Below are 26,806 nucleotides of genomic sequence, written 5' to 3' on the forward strand. Positions count from 1 at the left end.
GTAGTTTTTGTGTGTGCATGGAGAAACTATGTTCACTGTGAACTTGTGAGTTGCATTGGACTGTTCTTTTTTTCCATTGTTGGAGTGTGTAACTGTGAAAGTAATAGATAATATAAAGAAAATTCAGACCTGGTGCTTTTCCTATGATGATGATGATGATACAATCAGGAAAGTGCATCCAACATCATATTGACAATACTTTTGTGTTGTTGTTCTAATTATTAAATGTTTTTAAGGTTTCCTTCAATTTCAGGTGTCAGTTACTATTATCGTAAAATACTATAGCAATTTTTTTTCTTGTTCTTCAAATCAAATGAGTTGATGGGAATAATTATTTAGCTGTGTTTTTTTTTATTTATATGTAGTACACAAGAGAATGAAACTTCTCTTCAGTTGGCAATCCAGAGTCACTTGACTCGCGTTGTGGAATCTCTTTGTCAGCGTGGTGTGGACATGTCTGTGCCAGATGCCAGTGGAAACTGTCCTCTTTGGGCAGCACTTGCAACCGGACAGGATGACATTGCCTCTGTTCTTGTTAGGTATGTGTGGTATAAACATATGTAAGTGAATATCTTTTTTATGTAGTTTCAAGCTATTTAAGAATTTAGTGCATCGTTAAGTATCTTTAAGTAGCGTTCATGATACACAGTGATAATGCTTTTGTTAGCCCTCTTCCAAAAGAATGTAAAAGTATCTTGAGAGGACATCAGTCCAACCATTTTAGGGTAGTATATAAAAATCTCTCTTAAGTCTCTTCACAGGATAATATTTTTGTGTAACACAAAATATCTGCAACTAAATTTCCTAGTTCTGTGACCAATGAAAGTGTATTTTTTGTACCATATTCATAAATACGATCAGAGGCGCCTGTGAACGAACTTCCATTTTACTTCCATTTTCCTTTGTGTTAACAACAGTATCTGCTAAACAAGTCAAATATACTGCACATAATCATAGCTTGTTTCGATAAAATGCTAATTTATTGTATTGTATCTCCTAAAAAGAGTAGGCCCCCATGTAATCTACTTTGTTGAATGAGTTTACTAAATCATGTGTACATATAAAAGTTGAACAAAATTACCTGACTGTTTTGACACATTTTATGTGGATTTCAGAGGCACAATACCTCCTCCATTTTCAACCTCCCCTCCCATTTCACCTTTTGTTTTGGTTTTGTTTTCAGACAATTTCAGGGGTGAAATAACAGTTTAACAGTAAGTGTAAGTGTATTTGGTAACGAGACACTAAATAATTATAAGAAACAGAGCTAAACAAACAAATAGCATAGTTCTGCAAGACTGAAAACAAGTACTTTCTGAATGAAGGACATGCGTGATCAGCAATGGCTAGCCATTCGAGTTTCCAAAGATTAAGGCCATTTTGACACTTTTGGCTCAACTAATTTTTTGTAATCAAAGTTTCCTCGTGTTGTCATTTGTTCTTGCATTGGCTGAAGTTACAATGCAGTGTAGTGATATGGACAGTATAGTGCTATGTGGTGGAGAGTTTTGTTTACATTATTGTGTTATCCAGTGACTGTGAAATATACATAGAACTTTGATGATTGCCATTCGTGAAATCAGCATTAAGTGCATACTGTAAGTGAATGATTTGGAGAGAGGGAGATATGTTTAAAAAAATTTTGAACAGTCTAAGGTAGCAAAATTATCTTAATTTTCAAAAAATGTACTGCAAATGGCCACTCTGTCCAAGGAAAGTAATGTAGTCATATGACTGACCATGTAAATATCAAAATGTTCTCGCAGATACTGATCATAGTGCTTGATGGTGTTGCATAGAACATGAAGAAACTGAAATAGTATGTGAATAATAATGATAAGTCTTTCCCAGGGGACACCGCCTTACACAAGATGGCCGCCGAGTGAGATCACAGATATTTTCTTCGTCCGCTAATAGAACTTATTTAAGAAGAAATAGCGTCAAATTTAAATTTTCCTAGTTTTGTATTCTTCCTGTAGTGTCCATTGTTGTCACACAACTGAATATTAGCTTCGCAGCAGTGCTTGTTCTTGAAAAAACTTGTTCTTTTGCTTAAGTCCCGATAATTGTGACATAACCCGAAATTTTGTATGACATACACACAAAAAATTCTATTCAAGTTTCCTTCATAGTGCAAAAATCGTTTCAAAAATACTGCTGGCAGTTTCATCAGTGTCTATTGTCACAATAAAAGTGTAATAAAACATTTCTGAATTGTATTGTTTACTAGTTAAATAGAAGCGATCCAGGCCTAAATGTTCCAAGTTATAAACGTTTAAAAACCTGACCAAACACGCTTGAGAACCTTAATTCTCTAAAAGCAAATTAATTACAAATTCATTCTTCTGTCATTGTATCTCTAAACCAGTACAAAAAAACCACCCACCGCACACAAGACCTTCGTGTCGTTTTTTGTTTACACACAGCCAATCTCGCGTCCTTAACAAATTTAAAACATTTTTTAAACTTAATTATTCTTTCGCAACTGACCATGAGTGAGAAATGTGGGAGCTGTTGTAGGGTAGTGAGTAGAGGGATTTGTTGTGCAGTGGAGAGAATGTTGGGAGAACAGAAGAGGCTCTCTCCTGGAACTGCAGAGTATGCAGTAAAAACATTTTGATTGGGGAACAGGAAAGGAAAATCTGTGCCCTTGAGGCACAGTTGGAGGAAGCAAGGAAGGAACTCATAAGGATCAAGGGAGATAGGTGGGAGGAGGGCGGTTGGGAACTGGCTGCTGGTGGGAGGATAGGAAGAAAGAGAACACGATCTGACAGTTTTATCGTCAACACAAAAAACAGGTGTCTACCACTGCCAGAGTTAAGAGGAGAAGAGCCTCAGGTAGAATGAGGATCAGGAAATGTGCAGTTCACTTCAACCAAGGCCAAGAAGCCTAGGAATGTACAAAGTGCTAGGAAGAAGAAAGTGCTGCTGCTAGGTAGTAGCCATGGGTGAGGTGTAGGCCCTAAGTTACAGGAAAGTTTTAAGGGCAGCGTACCAGGCCACCAGTATCTTCAAGCCAAATGCAGGGCTAAGTCATGTGATAGAGGACCTAGGGTCTTTATGTAAGGACTTTACAAAAGAGGACCATATAATAATAGTGAGTGGGGCAGGGATGGGGCATATGACATAGGTGGTGACCTGGGCAAGATAGCTTCCCTGACTCATAGCACCAACATAGACTTAGTTGAGCTGTTCCGGCATCATAATTGACCACACCTTGATGGAGCTGTAAGGCGAATCACTGTGAGGTTAGGGATGGCTCTGAGGACAGCCGACTTTGCTCATGTTTCTCTGGTGCCTGTCGGAACTATCAACAGATGGGGTTTCACTAGGCATGGCCTACACCTAAACAGGACTGGGAAGGGAAGATTGGTACAGCTGATTTTGTGAAAGTATAGGGGGTGGATCTCGAGCCACACATGGTCAAATACCTGTTGTCGTAGGTAGGAAATGTAGGTCTCTTTTAGGGTAGATCCAGACAACAGGTTCCCCTGCCTAAAGAGTATCTCCAGCAGTTTAAAAAAATACTGAAACAATCACTCACAAGACAGATATTAACACTTCAAATATCACACATACCACTTGTCACAAAGAAAAACAAACCATTGGAAAGAGTAACATGGTGCATTTCACAGACTTAACAACCCTCCATCAAAACATGCAATCAATAAAAAATAAAATACAACTATTAAAAGTTGAGCTCCAATCTTTAAACTGCACAGTAGTTTGTATTACTGAGCACTGTTGTAGAGACACAGAAATCCAACATACATTATTATCATTATATGAAAGGGCAAACTGTTACTGCAGAACTCCTTCAAGAGGTGGAGGATCTTGCATTTATATCAGAAAAGGAACACAGTTCAAATCAAGAGATGACCTCAGTACCGTAAGTGAAGACAAAGACTTTGAAATATCAGGTGTTGAATTAACAGGGCTTGATATCACCAAGAAATTAATCATTTTGTGTGTGTATAGATCTCCCAGGGGTAGTGTGGACACTTTTTTCAATAAGTTAACAGAAGTTCTAGATAAAGTCTCAAGTACAAAGGTCAACACAATTCTGTGTGGGGACTTTAACATCAACACTAATATCATAAATGAATCCAGCAGCACCTTCACAAACATCCTTCAAAGTTTTGGCATGTCCCTATTCGTCAGTAGTGCAACAAGGGTTACTACAATGACTGCATCAGTAATTGACCATGTGGCCACAAATATGGACAGGCAAAAATGTGATGTAGCTGTAAAAGATCTCAGACTGTCAGACCATCTCTGTCAAATAACAACAGTAAAGTCAGGCATCGAATCATTCCCTAAACTACAAGCCTACAAACGACTTCTACCAGAAATCAAAATAAAAGTTTTTTCGAAAGATTTAGAAAAACAAAGGTGGGATGAAGTGTATAAGGAAACCAATGTGAATATGAAATTATCTAAATTCTCCACATTGTTTAAATTGAACTTGCAAAATGCATTTCCAGAAGTATGCATGTCTGTATCAACATCTCACTAAAACATATGGATAACAACAGGTATTAAGAAGTCCTCCCAAACACTTAAACACCTTAGTTCCATGAAAAAGATTTGCAATGATAAAGAATTCTTAAGTTTTAATCATAGATACAAAAAGATCTATAGGAAGGTGCTGATTGCTGCAAAAAGTCATTTAATGACAAAATAATAGATAATGAAGGGTACAAAAGCAAAGCGTTCTGGGTTGTTATAAAATAGGAAACGGGGAGAGGCAAACAAATGCAGAATAACATACTGCTAAAGGAGGATGATAAAGTAATAAATGATCCACAGCACTAAGCAAACTATGTAAACGAGCATTTTTCAAATATTGCAGAGAAGTTACGGCAAAAAATCCCCCAAACAAATATAACACCTGTGAATAATGTTGCACTAAATACAATGAGGTTACTCCCAACCACAGAGAATGAAGTCAGTAAAACAATTCAAAAAAAAAAAAAAAAAAAAAAGTCAGTAGGCTTAGATGAATTGTGTATTCTGAAACAATGCATAGGGATTACACAAGGCCACTTAACAAATATAATAAATGAATCCTTCACATCAGGGACATTTCCAGAGCAGTTAAAACAGGCAAGAGCTGTACCTTTGCTTAAGATAGGTAATGCAGAAGACAGAGAAAATTACCGGCCCATTTCTCTGCTGTCAGCATTCTCAAAAATAATAGAAGCAATTATGAAAGACAGATTGATGAACTGACTGAATAAATATAATCTTTTAAGTGAATCACAGTTTGGTTTCTGAAGTGGCAAAAATACGGAGTCAGCCATAGTAGAATTCACAAAAGTTGTACTTGATGCTCTTGATAGAGTTGAGTGTGTCACATGCATATTTTTGGGTCTTTCTAAGGCGTTTGATACAGTTGACCGCAAGATTCTGTTAAATAAATTAGAAGCATTAGGAATAAGAGGGGTAGCTAATGACTGGTTTTGATCATACCTAACAGATAGGTACAAAGAGTAGAGATAACACATACTTATCCCCAAGCTATGTACGGCACAATACTAACACCTCTTCCTCTTTCTGAGCTCAACATCTCACTCATTACGGAGAGATGCTGACTCAGTTTTTCAGGATAGCAAATGGGAAGTTGTGGTACAGAAAATGGCCCAGAGATCACCTGTGTGTGTGTGTGTGTGTGTGTGTGTGTGTGTGTGGTGAGTGAAGTGTTATGAAACAATGTGTGTATAGTGTGCGTGACTGATAGTGAGATATGAGTGAACAATGTGGCATTACATTATTTAATAAGTTATTTGTAAAAAAAAAGTATTGTATACCAGGAGTAAATCTAATGATTGTCTCTAACTAGAAGTCTGTAAACATATGTGTATGCGAATTAGCTTATTTTAAGTTGACTTTGACATGCACTATATCCTTGTAAAAAGAGACCTATGGATGAATAAAGCTACTACTACTGCTAATGCTACTGCTACAGTAGGCACCTTCAGTGCCGGGTGGGCGGGTTTGCGTACTTTGTTGAAGTCAAGAACTGTGCCAGCGGTAGTGTAGCTACCAGGCAAAGGAAACGGATAAAGGACCTGACAGTAGCATCATGGAATGTGAGGACAATGCTTCAGCCTGGAAAAATGAAAGAAATAGCCAATGAAATTTTAAAATTTAAGTATGATGTTATAAGGCTACAGAAAATAAGATGGCAAGGAAATGGACAGATATATAAACCTGAGTATTCATTAGTATATAGTGGAGCAGAAGAAAGAACAGTCCAACTTGGAACAGCGTTCACAGACAAACCCCCCCCCAATAATACACAGTTATATGGTCAGTGCACTGGTGTTTAACTTTGATAAGTCTCATTAATAGGTTTCAAGCAAACATCAACATACTGCTACAATAGTTTACTGTTTAACATTTATGAGCAGTAAAACCCTAACCACACAGTTCATGCCGCATAATATGGTACGTATTGAACAGACACTGGCATTGTTTTAACACATGGCCTAATTGTCTTACACTTATTTCACAGTCAAGTTGATGCATTGTTATTGTTCTAACCAACACAGGTTTCTTGTCTGAAATTCGGCCGTGGACTGACTGTCTCGGGACCAAAAATCGGGCTCTTATATCATCACAATAACAGGCACTCAAGCTATACATTAGTTGATGTTTAAGTTGCAAAAATTACAGTTAAAACTGAACTCCTTCAACTAACTGCATAAATCGATAAAATTGCATCTTTTTAACAGTTTCTTATACGACAAGGGTTAGGCCAAATTATTTGTTTAAATGATGAAATTAACAGATATAGTTACACAAACAATACTTTTGACAAAATTGGTTATTACTTTAGAATTAATTAAGGTCTGGCTTTGCTAACATGTTTTCAAATAGAGCCAAATAAATACTTTAAGAATGCCAGTGTTTCATCTTCCAAATGTTTATAATTAATACAGTATTTATATTTGTTTATAAGTCAACAATAGAATTTAAGTTACGGAACAATTACTTATTTCACCGTATAATGAAACATGCACCAACAGAGGAAAAAAAAGGATATAATTAAAGAGCAGTTTTACAAAGACTTGGAAAAAGTATGCTCCACAGTACCTAAATATGACCTCATGCTAGTAATAGGAGATTTTAATGCAAAAAAAAGGAGGAATGACCATCCATATAGTGTTTCTGGAAAATATTCACTACATGAAGAAAACAATGATAATGGAGACTCACTATTCCAATTCACAGCAAGGAATAATATGATTATTGGAAGTATCTGTTTCCCCACACCAAAGGATCTATCTGGCTACTTGGAAGTCTGTAGTCAATCAGATTGACTATATTTTAGTGATTTGCATGCCACTCCACATCTGTTGTGGATGTACGGAGCTGCAGAGGACTGAACTGTGGCTCTGACCACTTTGTGGTAAAATCAGTCTTGCGAGAAAAGCCATCATTAACAAATGGCAACAGAACAGGAAAGAAGATTAAATGGAATACTAACAAAATTGAAAATACGTGATGAAGTAAAAAAATATCAAGCAATACTAAACAGAAAGTTGAGCAGTGAAGAGACTGCAGTAGGAGTAGAGGAAAGGTGTTGCAGAAGAAATACGAGGAATAAGAAGGAGCAGAAGAACTCAAGAATGGTTTGATGAAGATTGCAGGTCAGCAATAGGGGGAAAGAACAGGGCAAGAACAAAAATGCTACAGAGGGAAACCAGAAATAATGTGGAACAATATAGAGAATTAAGGAGAGGAGCTAACAGACTGTGCAAGAGAAAGAAAAGAGAGTGGAGTAAGAAGAATTTTAAAGAACTAGAAGAGTTAAAGGAACAGAGTGAAATAAGACCGTTCTATCAAGCTGTAGGCAAAATAAATAGATTCCAGCCAAAAATAATGGCATGTTCCAGTAAAGATGGGAAAATTATAAGGGAGGAAGAGCATATTGTGGAAAGATGGGCTGAGTATTTCAAAGATACACCAAGTCCCAGCCCAGAAGATGAAGAGACAGCTGCACACTAGGAAAGAGTGGAGCTGGACGTAGAAAATGATGCCAGTGAGGCAAGAAAGCCAACACAAGGGGTCTCCCAAGCTGTGCACATGATAAAAAACAATTGAGCCTCAGGGGAAGATAACATAATACCTGAATTATTAAAAACTGGTGGTGAGGCTATAATAAACAGACTGCACACACTAATATCAATATATGGGAAGTGGAAAATTTTCCAGAGAATTGGAAAACTGGAATAATAATCCCCATTTATAAGAAAGGGGACAGAACAGCATGTGATAACTACAGATGTATAACACCCCTAAGTGCAGTTTATAAGATCTTCACGAGTACATTAAACAAAAGGATACAGAAGTGTGCAGAAGATGTACTAGAGGAATAACAGTGTGATTTTCGATCAGACAAAGGAAAAACTGATCAAATACTTTTGATAACACAGATGATGGAAAAGTTCTATGAATATGATGTAGATCTGCATTTCCTATTCATTGTCTTCAAACAAGCCTTCGGCAGTATAAACCAGCAAGAACTATACAGAGTACTGGAAAAAGTTGGTTTATGTGCTAAACTAATAAGACAAATCAGAGTGAGAATGACAGAGACAAAAGTAAAAGGTCCTTAGCAGAACAAGTGAAAGCTTTGATTTTAATAAAGGCATGAAGCAAGGTGATAGTCTCTCCACTGTCCTATTCAATACAGCCCTGCATAGTGCAGTAAATAAAATCAACAAAAGAGGCACCATGTTTGTAAAAACTAGCCAGATACATGCATAAGCTGATGACATTGCTATAGTAGGAAGAAATATCGATACACTGCGAGAAATATACTAGGCAATGGAAACAGAAGCCTTAAAAATTGGCCTCTTAGTAAATAAAAATAAAACAAAATATATAGTAATGTCACAATATAAGGCCAGACGAACCACTAAAGACCTAAACGTCAACTAGAAATGCTTCAAAGGGGTGTCCTCTTCTAACTACTTCGGAGCCCTAATAAATAACAACAAATGATAACAGCATTTGAAAGGCTATAAGGGAAAGAATACAAGCAGGAAACAGAGCTTTGCAAATATGTAGTTTCTCAGAAATAGCCTTGTTACAAGAAAAAAAAAAAAAAAATACTGCAAATATACAACTCCCTAGTCCACCCAGTTATGAATCACATATGGGTCACAGATATGGATGTGGACAGAAAATGACAAAAATGGACTAAGAACCTTTGAGCAGAAAATACTACACAAAATCTATATTCCAATAACGGAGAAGAAGGCTGGAGAATATGCCACAGTGCCAAATTACAAGTGTTAATACAAGACAGGGAATAGTAGAATTTGCGAAATCACAGCGAATATGAAGGCTGGGACAACCCAGCTAAGCAAAAAGGGAGACCTAGAAGAAGATGGATTGACAATGTAATAGTGGATTTCAGCAGTATGGAAATCTGGGGGTGGAAAAGAGCAGCAGAAATGTGGAGCAAGATTGTTGGCGAAACCAAGGCTCGCCAAGGGCTGTAGCACTACTGAAGAAGAAAAAGAAGAAGAATAGTGATAAGTAATAAAAATGAATTACAGGTGTTTTTCTCAGTTACTTTAATGGTTGAATGGATTGTTTGTTATTGAACTATGGTCACTAATGAGTTAAGTTACATGCATTGTATGGCTAGGTTTTAATGTTTCTTACCAACCATATTTGCTGAATTTATTTGAAACTGCTGTTGATTTAATTAACCACTCTTGTGACAGATAATGAGAAACAATGGGTGTTATACATCACAGAACATAAAGCTAATAAAAATTATGATGGTGTTCTTAAAGAAGAAAGAAAATGACATTTTGCAATATTTTTTAAATTAATATTTTTTCCCCTTTGATTTTCCAAAGCTTCTGTTTTCACATGATTTATCACATTACCATTTAAACAAAATTTTCATATTCCTGTATTTAAGTCATCCTTACCATTCAGATCTTTAAACAATGGAATCGGGTCCTCATCATACTCGTACGGTACTGTTGAATTTATACTAGAATGGAAATGTCATTGTATCACATGGTTTCCTCCCTATAAGCTACCTTTGTGTCTTTCAGCTCTTTGAATGTGTTCTTCCAACTAACATATCAAAAGGATTTTTATGTTAAAAATTGTTATCAAATTTTTCTTGCTAGGTAAAGTACAAAATAATAGATATATTGAGTAGATAAGATAAATGTGTGTAATGGGCATTACGGGATGGAGGGGAAGAGACATTGTAAGAGAAAACAGACACTGGAGCATTTAACACAATTACTAATACTATAGGGTGGTGTAAATTTAAAGGGAGAGATTTTAATACAGATGAAAAGTAAGTGAAGATGGCGCAAACCACATGAAACTGTGTTCAAATTAGGAAACTAGGTGTAAGTAGAAGTGTATTTATTGTGCAAAATTCAATTACATCTAGTAAGATGGCATTCAAACCTAACTGTTAAAAAAAAAAAGTGATCTGGGTAACGAAAATTTGTCCGAAGTCTCTCTCTCTCTCTCTCTCTCTCTCTCTCTCTCTCTCTCTCTCTCTCTCTCTCTCTCTCTCTCTCTCTCTCTGAATTCTGAATTACCCCCTCACCACTCCCATTCCAACTTCCCCAAATTAATACCTGTGTATCCCTAAATAAGGAAGCTTTAAGTTCTAAAAACTACAGTTAATATTTTCTTCTTTCATTGTTTCTGTCCTCACTATTGGAAATGTTACCTCATAAAATTGTTTAGTGGCCAGCCATCTCTCTGTAACTTTAATAGTCTTTTAAATTGAATTTCTGAATCGAATTCATTACATATTGTATGACACAATATAATGGCAGTATCAAGAAAAAAGTGTTTCAGAGTTTTCATTGGGATGTTAGTAATCACATGAGAGTTTTTACTGGTAAGAGAATTGCGAGTTTTTTTTATTTCAAAGGCTAACAAAAAGTTGCTGAATGTTTGTTGAAATACTTCTCAAATTATTTTAAAATCTTCGATATTTGGCCAGCAGATGCTGTCAACCAGGCTAGGAAAACCTAACATTATACATCAAGTACCCATATGAGGATGCGGGGCACAGCAAAGGGGAGAAGCTAGAAAAGCTTTGGAATAGGAAAAAGTGCCCTCACTCCATTTGGATGACACCACCATGCCGAAAATGATTTCAAAATCATAACAACCTGAGGAAACTTAAATTCATGCTTCTCACGTATGCTACAGGTTTTTTCTTCCAAACTAGCTACACTAGGTTTTTCTGTGTAATGGAAGCGGTTATTGAAAGAGTTTATGGAAGCGGTTATTGAAAGAGTTTAGTATGTGGATGCTGTTAGGTTTTTCTTAAACAACTAAATCAACTACAGTAATGGACATATTTCCTATTTTCACTTTTCACAACCCTCACTCTCCCCTACTCAAATATGATTTTAATTTTGTCTCAAATTATTAATGTTGGAAAATAACAAATAAACAACTGTGTTGAAATAGCAAAGGCAATTTCTAATATCTGTCACTATGCACTGTACAGCAGCTTGCAGAAAGTAAAACATACTTGTAGTGTAATCATCAGCACTCATAACTAAAACTGTATGGAAGGTGTCTTGAAATCACTGCAACCAGTTGCCTTATTGCAGTAATTTCAAGAAACCTTTGTATATCACAGTTGCAGTGATTCTCATCCTTTATGGATACAAGTTTTGAAACTGTATTGTTACAAGTATCTTTGCAAAATGAATTTGAGATTCCTTTAATCTTATTTACTGAATATTACTGCAAGCAAAATAAAACACTTCTACAATTGTGCTTCAGTAAAGTATTCTGTTCTATTATTTTGAAGTAGGTGTAGTCTGGTGGAGCATCTCACTGTGCTCACTAATACCTAATGTTAAAAGTCAGTACTTCTCATTCTGTTCAAATGACAGAGGCAGACTATTTGTTGGATTAGTTTTTATCACACAACTGAAATCACTTTGAAACTGGCTCTGAGCATTTGCATGTTAAGCAGTTACTGTATATGCATAGAAACTAATGATGTTACTGTTTATAACCACTACTATAGGAATGGAGCAGATACAGATTGTTGGTCTGAAGGGCCTGAGGGTTCGTACCAGACCTTACTTCACAGAGCCATTGATGAGAACAATGAATCAGTAGCTCGGTTTCTTATACAGAGGTAAGTAATTTGAATGATTGTTTACAATGCTGTTGGTACTTAGCTACTGATATTTAGTCTCATGTCAAATGTCCACATCATATAGTTATCACATCAGCTTTATTAACAGATCACTTTCTTTGGCCCATTTTGATTTCATGGACAAATACAATCATTAGTCCACATCATAGTACCAACTTTCAAGCTTGTCATGTAGCATAATACAGAAAATGAACCTTCTGCTCATTCATTTCGCTTGTGCCAGTGTAAATATAGTGAAACTGATCTGAGAAAGAGTAGCCATTAATGGTGACTTTTTCTGTTTGCTTGTTAGTTGGTACATAAAATCTAGTCACAAAAATTCAATATTAGTGTTCTGCTTCTCTCCTTCATTCATCACCCCGTTCATATGCTCAAATGGGGGAGATTGTAAGCTATTTATTAATAAAAACTGTACTGGCAGGATAAATTATTTTAATAAGAATAATAAAAGGCAGTGCATTTACCATGCAGGTGTATATACTCCAACAATGTGTTGTTTGTTTGTCAGAATTTGAGTGTAGCTATTGGAAACTTATTATATTATTTATTTAGTATTCTGTTCTTGTATTTATAAGTTGAGAGAAACACAGCATAGTTTTCCCTTACTTACTTTGAAGGAAAATGCTGGATTAAGGCCTGTAGTCCTGTGAACTAGTGTTTATTTTTTCATTTGCTACTGCTTTATGATGTAATTAAATTTGCAAAGCTTCAAATAGTTGGTGGCATACTAAATGTATTTTTAAATAAAGTTTCTATTTCTTTCTTTTCATTTTGTGCCTGTTACAGTTAATAAAGTTTCAAAAACTAATGTTAGTTTTCAAAATGTAGGAAAAGAGAGATTGCTACTTAGTATAAAGATGACACATTAAATTGGAGACAGGCACAGATAACAGGCTCTTGCACACAAGCTTTCAGCCACAGCCTTCATCAAAAGAAAGAAAGAAAGAAAAACACTCACCATTCATTCACATAAGTAAGTGCACTTCAAGCCTAATGACCACCAACCATGACAAAATTCTGGTCCAAGCTGCGGGAGTTGGTGGTCATTTGTACATAAAGTGTGCTTGCTTGTGTGAATGAATGGTGTGTGTTTTTCTTTCTTTCTTTTTCTGGTGAAGGCTTTGGCCTAAAGCTGATGTGTAAGTGTCTTTTAATTGTGCCTGTCTGCAAATTAATGTGTCATCTTTATACTAAGTAGCAATCTCTCTTTTCCTACATTGTTGATATTCCAACTTGGGGTTTCCGTTGCTTAATGTTAGTTTTGGAAATTATTGATTGTGTAATATCTGGCATGTCACAATGTAGTACCATACAAGAACCTGTTTCACTATCTTTTACATTTATACCAAGCATAAAGTTGATACACTATAAATTCCTCTCAGTGGATGTGATATGAATGCCCCAAGACGACCTGGACCAGGTGGAAGAGGTGGTGAGGAAGCAAGAAATCAGCAGGGCCCTCTTCACATGTGCTGTGAGTGGGGCCTAGAAACTGTAGTACAAACATTAATTGAGCATGGTGCAGCTATCAACAACAAAGTCAGTATAAATTGCTCTTGATTAAGACACTATGACAATGTGATATGTTTGTATAATGCTACATTTAAGAATATAAACAGAAATATTTTTGGGATTAAATCTTCAGTGTTCTCAAATTTCCATTATTCAAAAGAGAAAATATGTTTCTACTGGTTTTAAGCATGATTACAGTGTCAGTACTGGATGACTGTATTAGTTAATTTAAGAAATGTGTACAGTTAGCTTCACAGAACAACCATGGTAGGTGCAATATAGGAAGTTGGGATTGGTGACAAAACTAAGAACTTAATACAAGGAACAATGATGGATGTTGTGTTGCATTTAAAGTACATAGATCCACTATTCAAACTTTCAATATGAGACTTGTGACAGGAGGTCACCACTACTCCCCAATGCCATATTCCAGATTTGGATCAAGAAGTAGAGGAAGTAGTTCATGATATTTGGTAGTGAGAAATGGAATGATAGTTAAAGAGGTTTGGGATCAAAAATGACTGGGTAGATAGCCTTTGCCACCGATGTGCCAATAATTGAATAATTTGAAGAATCATTCAGGATACATGTCAAAACATCCTTGGAGTTACTGCAAAGATAGAACTAATGTTACAGGTCAAAAAGAATCTATTGTGGACAGTGGAAGCCAATGCAGAATGACTAATATTGTAAATAAAATAAATACATGGAGGAGGGTATAATGCAAAAAGGTGCACATGGAATAGTTCTCCAGGAAAGAGTGAGGAGGTTGGAAACAGCATACTACCTATGGCCAAATGAGAAACTTTCTAAAATATAAGAAAAGAAATTCTTTACAGAAAAGAAGAAATTCTAAATAAACACTATAAAAGAGAAGATTCATGAGGATACGAGATTGTATTGTGAGCAGGAGAAAACGACCAACAGCATTACTCTAATAATTCGCAAAAATTCATGTCAACGTGCTGCGCAGCTTTGAGGACAGGTTGTGAACTGTGCTTGGATATCTCAGTCTGTAAATACTTGGCTGCGAAAGGCAAAGGCCTGATATTAGAGTTGTGGCCCAGCACACAGCTTTAATCTGCCAAGAAGTTCCACAACATGTGCATATTCTGTACTGTTGTCAGGAGTATTTCTAAGATTGCTAGCAGGCTCATTGATATGAGAAAATCTTACTATCTCAACAGTCCTAATAAATTCTGCTTGATGCAGAGAACTTAATTTGCACTTTGGGTTGTTACCAGGCAATAGTAATAAATTCCATTCGCTACTGGCAGTAACGATTATTCCAGTGACAACCACAACTCATTGTATTAGGGACATTAGGGACGAAATGAGGAGAAATCTAAATTGGGTTCTGGGAAGGACATGTGTTGCTATAGAACATGAATATATTTGCATTCTTCAGGTAACACAGAAATGCAAGTAAATGTGACAAGAAAATATTTTCAGGTCATCAGATACCATCTTTCATTTAACCCTTCGGTGGGCACACCTTTCATACTTCCCCGAGTGGGCGCGTTGTGGCTTTTATGCCGCAATTAGTATTACATTTTTAATCTAAGGAAAAATAATCTTTATATAATCACCAGTTACATTTTATTGCAGAAAACATAACATAACATTACATGGCTCTATAAAAATAATATTTTATTTATTTGTGGCCTTCACAGTCGTCTACTATTGTCACTGTAATTTATAACAAGCCGATACTCTTAATTGACTTCATGGTTCTTTTAATTATATCACTTAATTGCACTGATTCACATGAAAAGAAAGTAACAGGGGAACACATTATGAAATGGAGCATTCATAAACTCCCACTCCTGTTTATGGTTGTGAGTGAATTAGTCAACTTCCATCTGCAGCTCACTTTCACATTGCTCCCATCTATGACACTATGCTTCTTCCATATATTTTTCTTATATTTCATACATTCTCTTTTGGTTCTGTTGTTTTTATGCCTGCCACATATGTAACAAATTCCAGGATTTGTTGGCTCCTTGGTCTTCTCGTCTTTGTGCCTATACTTGGTCGAGAAGGTGTGAATATCCTTGGGAAGTGTCTCAAGCAACGTTTGTTGATTCAAATGTTCTTCCATTAGGTCCAGAGCAAGATGTTTCAAAAAAAATTGTCTTCTTTCTTTATTATAGGAGTGTTGAATTTGAAAATAATGTTTGCATTTATCCCAGCAATATCTACATGTCTGTAGAAAAATGCAAGTGGCCATTGTCGAGTTATTGTGGAGGTACTGTAGGATGAGCACATCTGATCTACAGTGTCTACTCCTCCTTTGGTAGCATTGTAGTCCAAATTCACTCTCAATTTCTTAGTCTCTTGATCTGTTTCATTTGTGCTGCACATTGTCGATAAAAAAAATCACAGCTTTGCTCTTTTTAGGAGCACTTAGACCATACAAAAATCGTCTTGAAAACCTAAGAGACATGACTGGACTTCTCACATTTTCATTTGCTTGGAATTCTTGAGGTATTTCCTTCTTTCTTTTTTTTCCTGGTTCCCAAGAAAGTCAAACCTTTGCCAAGGAGGTTTTCAGCCAGAGGGTAGCTAATGTAGTAATTGTCAGTCATAAGATTTCTGTTTGTTTTCTCAATTGGTGTTACTAATCTTTGCACAATGTCATCAGGCTTGTTAGACTTCAGGTAGGCTCCTGGCATCTGCTTGCCACAGTAAATCTCAAAGTTCAGGGTGTAAAATGTTTTAGCACCACACAAGGCGTAAATCTTGATCCCATATTTTGCAGGCTTCTTAGGGATATACTGTACAAACCTGCAGCATCCTCTGCAAGGATGCAACATCTCGTCAATAGCGACAAACTCGCTGACATTGCATTGAGCAAGTCAGTTGTTGACAAACTCTTGATGGAAGTCCCGAATAGGTGCTAGTTTGTCATTTTGTTTATTTCATTCCGTGTACCCAGGTCATCGAACCTAAGAGTTCAAAGTAGAAAGCGAATGTGCTTATAGCTGAAGAAAGCTCGTAAAATAGTCATTTCTGTACCATCTGTTTCCAATTAGTGTGTCCTCTTTTCTTTATACCTATTAGATATAGCACACCTAAAAGAGCCTTTATCTCTGGTTTTGCAGTGTCTCTGCAGTCTCATTCTCTTGAATATTGAACTTCAGCTATTTTACTATTCTGGATGTATTGGTTTGTATTTTCCACAATGTTGTCAATCATCCCATCAGTAATTTCTTCTTCCATAACTTCAGCACTTGCTTTTGGACCTGGCAAAACTTTTAGGATGTTCTTGGCCTTGGTTTTAGAAGAAGAAGGAAGTGGTTCACTTATCCAAAAAGTTTCTTTATCTTTTCCCACGTAAAATCGGTAATCATCTGTTTGTTGTCTCCTCTCCTCAACCAGGTGGTCATCTGTTTCCTCCGTTGATTGTTCAGAGTCACTGCTGTGGTTTTCTTCTTCAATAACTTCCTCTTCCAACTCAGATTCACATGAATCTGACAATTCTTGTAATTCATCTTCTGACAATTCTCACAATACTTTGTCATAGTCTTCAGGACGTACAATTAGACGGTGCCTGTCAAATACCTTCCTTTTCTCCATTTACACACTTTTATCAGACCTAATGAAATATGTGCTTTTATAAAAGTAATATATTGTGGTAAATCAATGTCCAAGATTGTAAAAAGTAATGAAAATTGCATATAGGAACTCTGATTCAATTCGAATATTCCAAATATACTAATATAAAAGAAAAATTACCTTGAGGCGAAAGAAAAACACAAGTATAGAAAATACTTAAATAAAAAGACCCATAACGGCAAACACACTGCAAATGCAACACTAGCATTTCAAAAAACAATAGTGACCAAACTGCTGAAAGCATGAATTGCACAAATGTAGTAAGTGGTGACATCTGTTGAGAGTAACAAATACGTATCTGGACTTGGACACAACTGTAACGCTATCTGTGATACTAACAGAAAACTAAATCTTGTGGCTAACTGCTGCAGGTGCACCCACCAAAGGGTTAACATAGGAGATTAGAAAACTCTGTGAATGAAGTTTACATTCTGGTCTTCCCAAGCTCTATACATTTACAGAGTGATAAGAAACCCTAATGCATGTTATAATGGAAAGAACACTCTGCCAAGGACTCAACAGTGGTTTGGAGACTATGAATGTAGATATAAAATATATGCTCGTGTGAGGTTTTCATATTAAAATTTGACATCATCAATGATTTTTCAAATCTTATGATAATGTATTACAAATTTTGTGTTCAATGTTATGCAGGACATTCAGGGCAAAACTCCATTACATATAGCCATAGAAAACCAGCATGATGGTATTATTTCTCTGCTGCTTTGTCATCCTGGGTTAGACTTGACACTAAGGGACAAAGCTGGTCTAACACCATTTGCTGCAGCTCTCACGTACCGTAATAACAGAGCAGCGCAGGCCATCCTTGATCGTATGCCTACAGCAGCTGAGCAGGTGAGTTAGATATTTAAGGCATTAAAAATTATAAAATTTTGAAAAATGCGTATTCAGAGATGAATCTGAACATTTGAAACATTGTGTTGCACCTATAATCAATTCAGAGATGTTCAGTTTTCAAGTAGTTGTTTGTTTTCTTTACTTCCATATTGTTCTCATACGTTTTATTCTGTTTCCATGATCGAGACACACTGTAGTATTTATGGTACATATTCATCCATGATTTCCACATAGTAATGATCATCAAATAAATTTGCATATCACTATATAACTACATTTTAGCTAATACAGTACTAGAAAGTTTTGGGTGAAATAGAAATGTAAAAGAAACAGAGGTGTAGCTACTTTCCGTTCAATTAAGTTTTAATAAAAACAGAGTCCAAATCATAAAAATTTATTTATTTTCTATTCTAGTAAGTGGTTTCGACATAGAAAAATGTCTCCAGATCAGGTGCTATGATGACGTGAGGAGGCAGTTCACAGAGTCGTTGATTAGTACTTACTGGTTCATATTGCAACTGCTAGTTGAGCAGTTGTGACAAGTACCAGCAGGTACTGCTCAGCAGCACTGTGAACCAGCTCACAGTGTCATTTGGTCTGAATATGGTCTCGGAGACAAAAACTGGTTACTGGAATCGAAAAATAAATAAGATTTTTTATCTGTGTAGGGGACGTTCTCTAAAACTCAGCAAAATTTCCAGTATTGCTCTTGTGCCTGTCCACAGCTCAGTGGCCCAGCTATCCAATGAGTGATTACTTTTTCCCTTCCCATTGCAAATATAGTTTATGATGGTATGTGGAAGCATTGTAATTTTTAGTTATTTTGTAAATCCTAATAATTTACATTTTACCTTACAACATCAAACACTTAACATTGTAATTTTGTTTCACTATTGGCAAAGCAGCACTACATGCTTCCTACTAGCATGGTTGTAATTCAGTATAAATTATTGTAGATCATGATCAAAGTGTTGATTTTTCTTGGTATTGATGATACAGGCTATATTTTTAAGTATAATTTGCACTGAAACATGATGAATGGCAAATCTATTACAAACTCTTAAAGGGAAGTTAAGAATAGCCCACATTTCTCAGCAGTGCTCATTCTGAAGGAATGCCCATTTGCCAGTTTACATAAATATTTCCAGAGGTTGTTGCATATTTTTTAAATTCATGTAAAACATGCAACAAAGCTTTTATTTCATTGCTATACAAATAACACATGTAAATAGTAATACTTTTGTTATTGTTGACAGTACGATAATAAAGGCCGGAACTTTCTGCACACGGCTATCCAAAAGGGAGACATGGAGAGTGTTCTTTTTCTGCTTTCCATACATGTGGATGTCAACTCAAGAGTGCAAGATACTAGTCAGACACCACCATTGCAGCTTGCTGCAGCTGCTGGATCAGAAATGCTTGTCAGATCATTGGTGCTTGCTGGAGCAAGGGTAAGGCACACAGCTTACAAAAATATATTATATTACTGGGCTGTCAACATGAAAAATGCAAGTTCCTTGTCAGATTACACAAAATAAGTTTCTTGCTTTCCTAATAAAAACCAATACTGACACTGAAATATGATAGGGTGATGCACTCATTGATCACTTCATCATTTTCATGTATATTTGGCAAATTTTATTCTTAGTGTTACTTTATTATTGCCTGTTTTTTTTTCACACCTTGGAATCTTCCCATTTTTAAAACTTTATTCATAAAAATGAACCTTCATAAAAACAAACCTGTAAATGTGAACTCTCAGATTTTCTCAGTGTGATTGATATATAGTGTGCTTTCAGTTGCTCTGCTGAGTTTTGTTTCCATTATATGCATGTTCTTATGACCAATTCAGCCATCTTCTTCACGTGCTATGAGTTTTGCTCTTATGCGTACTCGCTGCATGGACTCCAACCAGACTGTGAACTATTGTTGGACTCGCACCACCATTTACAGCTGAGTTGATTTCCAACACCCATTACACCCTTTGATGATATTTTATTTTTCAGAGCTCGCACTGATATTTTGCAAAATGCAAATTCTCCCTGCATTTTCAGCTCTGTGAATGTGATGACCAATGAGATTTTAATAAACTGAGTGCCAGACTCCGAGCATTACTTATGTTGAAACCACCTTTCATATCTGTTAGCTTTTCTAACATCTTTATTTTAATGTTGTTGTTGTTGTTGTTGTGGTCTTCAGTCCTGAGACTGGTTTGATGCAGCTCTCCATGCTACTCTATCCTGTGCAAGCTTCTTCATCTCCCAATACCTACTGCAACCTACATCCTTCTGAATCTGCTTGTATATTTATCTCTTGGTCTCCCTCTACGATTTTTACCCTCCACACTGCCCTCCAATACTAAATTGGTGATCCCTTGATGCCTCAGAACATGTCCGAACAACTGATCCCTTCTTCTAGTCAAGTTGTGCCACAAACTCCTCTTCTCACCAATTCTATTCAATACCTCCTCATTAGTTATGTGATCTACCCATCTAATCTTCAGCATTCTTCTTTTTTAATAGACTCCTTAATTACACTGCCCCAGAAACTTGAACTTGGTGTTTTCACCCCAACATTGGTCACATTGTATTCCATTTCATGGTTATATTCAAGGCAGTGATCAGCAACAGCAGATTTGATTGGTTATTTTACTTTGGTATTAATTCCTTGCATCTCTGACTGTTCTGATAGTCTGTGTCATGTACGACATGCCATATTCTCATGAAATGCAGTAAACCCTTCGATTTAAGAGACTTAGATTTATCATTATAAGGAAGACTGTTTATCGTACAAGGAGAGGTCCCCAGTGATGAGATCGAATTTTTGAAACCACCTATAAGGCTGTGTAGGTTAAGATCCCAGGAATTGCACATGGCAGCTATTTAGCCTGGTGGGCCCCTCACTTGTGAGTAACTGATGAAAAAAAAATTTCAGGATCTTGAGTGACACTCAATGCCATTAAAAAAAATTCATAAACTAGGCTTGTTCCATGGTGTAATGAATAGGATAGTAGCATCACATGTGGGAGGCTGTGTGTTCAAGTCTTGTCAGGTGCAGTAATTTTTTATTTAATTAATTCGTTTGAAAGCAGTCTTTTATTTAGTTAATTTGTTTGAATGTAATTTTTTTCTGTTCCTTTGTCACATTATTTTAATCAACATATAAACTTTCTCATTTATTTCATTTTTTCTCCTTAACATTCTTTTTCCAATTGAAATTTTGGTGAATATGAAATTTACTTTATCTATTTAGTATTCAAACAATGGAATACCCAGGATAGAATAATAATAATATTATGAGAAGGATAGTTGCTACTCACCATATAGCCGAGATGCCTAGTTGCAGATAGGCACAACAAAAAGACAGGAGGTTAGATGGAGGGCAGGGGGGGGGGGGGTTGGGGTGAGGCAGTGGAGGAGGAGAGAAGTAAAAAGACTGTGGGTGCATTGGTGAACTAGAGGATTTTGTAGTGCTGGAATGGGAACAGAGAAGGTGATAGGTGGGTAAGGACAATGACTAACGAAAGTTGAGACCAGGGGGATTACGGGAACATAGGTTATATTGTTGGGAGAGTTCCCATCTGCGCAGTTCAGAAGCTAGTGTTGGTGCTTAGGATCCAGGAGAAACAGGCTGTGAAGCAGTCATTGAAATGAAAAACATCGTGTTGGGGACCTTACTGAGCAACTGAGTGGTCCAGCTGCTGCTTGGTCACAGTTTGTCAATGGCCGTTCATGCAGACAGCCAGCTTGCTGGTTGTCATTCCACATAGAATGGAGAAGAGTGCTTGCAGCTTAGCTTGTAGATCACATGTCTGGTCTCACAGGTAGCCCTGCCTTTGATGGAATACGTGGTGTTTGTGATCAGACTGGATTAGATGGTGGTGGTGGTGGTGGTGGTGGTGGTGGTGGTGGTGGTGGTGGTGGTGGTGGGTGGATGTGTGGGACAGCTCTTCCATATAGGTATATTACAAGGTTATGGGTCACGAGGCAAGGAGTTGGGAGCAGAAGTTTTGTAGGGATATTGTGTAGGTTTGTGGGTGGGGAATACTGCTGTGGGAGGGGTGGGAAGGCTAGTTGGTAGGACTTTCCTGATTTCAGGGCACAACAAGAGGTACTCAAAAGCCTGGTGGAGAATGTCATTCAGTTGGTTCAGTCTTAGGTGGTACTCAGTCTGTTGTTAGAAGGTGGGACTTTGCGAGGTGGTGGGCGACTGGAAAGATAAGGCACAAGAGATCTGTTTTTGTACAAGGTTATAAGCGTAATTATGGTCTGTGACGACCTCAGGTTGAGGAGAACCAGCTGAAGCGAATGGGGGAGAAGTTGTTGAGGTTCTGGAGGAATGTGGATACGGTGTCCTCACCCGCAATCCAGATCACAAAGATGTCATCAGTGAATCTGAACCAGGTGAGAGGTTTTAGGTTCTGGGTGGTTAGAAATGATTCCTCTAGATGTCCAGTGAATAGGTTGGCGTCAGTTGGTGTCATACAAGTGTCCATAGCAGTACCCGCTTTTGTTTGTAAGTGGTGCCTTCAAAGGAGAAGTAATTGTGGTTGAGGATATAGTTGGTCTTGGCGATTAGGTAGAAGGTTGTTGGTTTGGAATGCATCTGGCATTGAGAAAAGCACTGTTGAATAGCTAGCAAGGCATGGGCATTAGGTATGTTACTGTAATGTGTAAAGGGTTGGGGCATCAGTAGTGACGAGCAGGGCAGCACATGGTAAAGGGACATGAACTATGGAGAGCCGGTGGAGGAAATCGTTGGTTTCTTTTATATAGGAGGGTAGTTTGCAGATAATAGGCTTAAGGTGTTGGTCTATGACGGCAGCCCCACCCAGTTGCTTCTTCCATCATGTGCTGCTGTTTGCAGTATCGCCTTGGCTGCCAGAGATTCTGTGTGCATGCATGTTTATGTGCATGTGCACATGCATGTGTCTGTCTGTGTGTGTTTTATTTATTCATTTATTTATTTATTTATTTGCATGTCTAGTTCTGTAGAACCAAATTGAGTACTAAACCTCCAAGGTCGTGGAATGTGTCAATACATGAAATTACAACATAAAGTTATAACAGATAAAATAAAATTTTTATGAACAAAAAAAAAGTCAAGCCCTAAGTTTAAGTAAATGTAATCAACAATATAACATAGGAATCAGCTTAATTTTTCAAGGAACTCCTCAACAGAATAGGAGGAGTGGCCCATGGGGAAACTCTTCAGTTTTGATTTGAAACCGTGTGGATTGCTGCTAAGATTTTTGAATTCTTGTGGTAGCTTATTGAAAATGGATGTGGCAGTATATTGCGTACCTTTCTGCACAAGAGTTAAGGAAGTGTGATCCAAATGCAGATTGGATTTCTGCCGAGTATCAACTGAGTGAAAGCTGCTAATTCTTGGAATAAGCTGATATTATTAATAAGAAACAACAGTAAAGAATATATATAATGTCAGAATACCCAGACTAGTGAACAGGATTCGACAATAGGTTCGTGAACTTACACTCCTTATTGCGCAAACTGCCCATTTCTGAGCCAAAAATATCCTTTGAGAATGGGAAGAGTTACACCAAAATATAATACCATATGGCATACGCAAATGAAAATCAGCAAAATAGACTAATTTTCATGGTGAATGATCATTACTTCAGATACCGTTTGAATAATAAGAATGGCAGCATTAAGGCTTTAAACAAGATCCTGAACGTGGGCTTTCCATAACAGTTTACTATCTATCTGAACACCTAGAAATTTGAACTGTTCAGTTTCACCCATCATATGTCCATTCTGTGAAATTAAAACGTCTGTTTTGTTGAATTGTGTGTTAGAAACTGTAAAAACTGAGTCTTACTGTGATTTAGCATTAGTTTATTTTCTACAAGCCATGAACTTGTCATGAACTGCACTATTTGAAATCAAGCCAATGTTGCACACAACATCCTTGACTGCCAAGCTAGTATCATCAGCAAACAGAAATATTTTAGAGTTACCCATAATACTAGAGGGCATATCATTTATATTAATAACGAACAGGAACAGTCCCAACACTGGTCCCTGGGGCACCCCCATTTGACCATGCCTCACTCAGACCCCACATCTCAGCCATTCTCAACAATTTGAATAATGACCTTTTGCTGTCTGTTGTTAAAGTAAGAAGTGAACCGCTTGTGAGACACTCTGCGTATTCCATCAGGGTCTGACTTCTGGAGCAATATTTTGTGTTTAACACAAATGCCTTAGTTAAATCAAAACAAATGCCTAGCGTTTGAAACCTTGTGTTTAATTCATCCATTACCTCACTGCAAAAAGAGAATATAGCATTTTCAATTGTTAAACCACATCTGAAACCGAACTATGCATTTGATAGCAAATTATGTGATATAAATGATCAGCTATCCGTACATACACAGCCTTTTCAATAACTTTAGCAAATACTGATGGCGTCAAAATAGGTCTAAAATTGACTATCCCTTTCTCCCTTTTTATAAAACAGCTTTACTACAGAGTACTTTAATCATTCAGGAAACTGACCATTCTTAAAGGAAAAATTACAAATATGGCTAAATACTGGGCCGACATGTGCAGCCCTTTTCTTTAATATTCTGCCAGGCACTTCATCATATCCATGAGAGTCTTTAGTCTTCAGTGATTTAATTATTGACTCAGTCTCCCCCTTGTCAGTATCGCTGAGAAGTATTTCAGACATCAAGCTCGGAAAGGCATTTTCCAGGAGAGTTATATGATTCCCTCTAGCAAGTAAGTTTTTATTTAATTGACCAGCAATGCCCAGAAAATGATTGTTAAATACTGTACATATATCTGCTTTATCAGTGACAGAAATATTTTTACTACAAACTCACCTCCACTACAAACTCTCTTCAGAGACTGTGTCGGCTGCTGTCGACATTACAATCGAGACCACCGCTGACTAGAGCGAAGCATGAAGGCGACTTAACAGGCACAATCCTCTAACACCCAAGGACGACTTCTCGTAATGGTGGATGATAGGATAGTAGAAGCAGTAGAGTGATAGTGTAAGAAGTAGGGGGATAGTGTAAGAAATTGGGTTATTTGGTGCAGAAAAATTTTATTGCACAAGAAACACTGAAAACAGCTAGGGATCCGACGGTCGTCACTCCACCCGTTAGCACAGAACGTTAACGTCCCTGGGAGACAGATGTGACTCTGGTCGGATCCCATGGATCTGACATTAACCTCACTCGATTACTTGCGGACCAATACTTCTCGTTAAATTTTGTGTGAAAGCCTCCTCACAACAAAACCATTACCACTTTACTAGACAACACAACATTAAGTAAAGTTATTCTATTTTCTAGTCTGTCGTGGACAAGTTTTAATTCTTCACACAAGTCATCTATAACATTGTTATTATCATTAAGTTTGGAAAAAGCAACAGTCGAAACGATTCTGGAGATTATTCTCACGGCAACTTTTCGATCGATTATTCCCTCTACTTGTTCCTCCAGATTACTTATATTTATTAAGTCTGAAGTGACTAGTTTCTCCTTAAAGTCATGTTCCACGTTATCTACTTGGGTACCAACATGTGCAGTTTGCGATTGGACCATAGGTATTAATTTGTCCTGTTTTTCCAAACCCTCTTGTAAGGTGTGCAACCTCTGCTTTACAGCATCGAGTGAAACATTGCATATGCTTTGAAATGATCTTAACTTTTCGCCAAGTTCAGTTTCTACATTATTACATTTATCTTCAATATCAAATTCTAAAGCAAAACGAGGATAATGGAATGTAGTCGAATTAAGTCTGATGATGCTGAGGGAATTAGATTAGGAAATGAGACACTTAAAGTAGTAAAGGAGTTCTGCTATTTGGGGAGCAAAATAACTGATGATGGTCGAAGTAGAGAGGATATCAAATGTAGACTGGCAATAGCAAGGAAAGCATTTCTGAAGAAGAGAAATTTGTTAACATCGAGTATTGATTCAAGTGTCAGGAAGTCATTTCTGAAAGTATTTGTATGGAGCGGAGCCATGTATGGAAATGAAACATTGACAATAAATAGTTTGGACAAGAAGAGAATAGAAGCTTTCAAAATGTGGTGCTACAGAAGAATGCTGAAGATTAGATGGGTAGATCATGTAACTAATGAGGAGGTATTGAATAGGATTGGGGAGAAGAGAAGTTTATGGCACAACTTAACTAGAAGAAGGGATCAGTTGGTAGGACATGTTCTGAGGCATCGAGGGATCACCAATTTTGTATTGGAGGGCAGCGTGGAGGGTAAAAACCGTAGAGGGAGACCAAGAGATGAATACACTAAAAAGATACCGAAGGATGTAGCTTGCAGTAGGTACTGGGAGATGAAGCAGCTTGCACAGGATAGAGTAGCATGGAGAGCTGCATCAAACCAGTCTCAGGACTGAAGATCACAACAACAACAACAACAACAACAACAACAACATCAAATTCTAGTTTTTTTAGCTAAGTCCTGAAATTGGTTACTCTGTGTCTGACTAAAGTCAGTGAACAGATGGTTTACGTGGATAGTCAGGCAATTACTTAATTCATTCTTTAAATCTAATTGCAAACTCTCCGCTTTATCATTTAAGGCACTGAACTTAGCGTTTAAAACCTCACCCTGTGCTTCTAGCTTTTCACT

General features: G+C 37.0%; 1 protein-coding gene across 3 annotated transcripts in view; it reads left to right on the plus strand.

Moving 5' to 3' along the window:
- LOC126203252 (rabankyrin-5) overlaps nucleotides 1–26,806 on the plus strand; it is a 621,526-nt gene that overhangs the window by 330,890 nt on the left and 263,830 nt on the right. For all 3 annotated transcript variants that reach the window (XM_049937508.1, XM_049937507.1, XM_049937506.1), the window contains exons 14-18: nucleotides 366–539; nucleotides 12,053–12,166; nucleotides 13,570–13,726; nucleotides 17,972–18,172; nucleotides 19,432–19,626. In XM_049937508.1, the coding sequence (XP_049793465.1) occupies nucleotides 366–539; nucleotides 12,053–12,166; nucleotides 13,570–13,726; nucleotides 17,972–18,172; nucleotides 19,432–19,626 (841 nt within the window). The remainder of the gene's footprint in view (nucleotides 1–365; nucleotides 540–12,052; nucleotides 12,167–13,569; nucleotides 13,727–17,971; nucleotides 18,173–19,431; nucleotides 19,627–26,806) is intronic.

Source organism: Schistocerca nitens, chromosome 9 (assembly GCF_023898315.1).
Source record: "Schistocerca nitens isolate TAMUIC-IGC-003100 chromosome 9, iqSchNite1.1, whole genome shotgun sequence".
In the NCBI taxonomy this organism is placed as follows: domain Eukaryota; kingdom Metazoa; phylum Arthropoda; class Insecta; order Orthoptera; family Acrididae; genus Schistocerca; species Schistocerca nitens.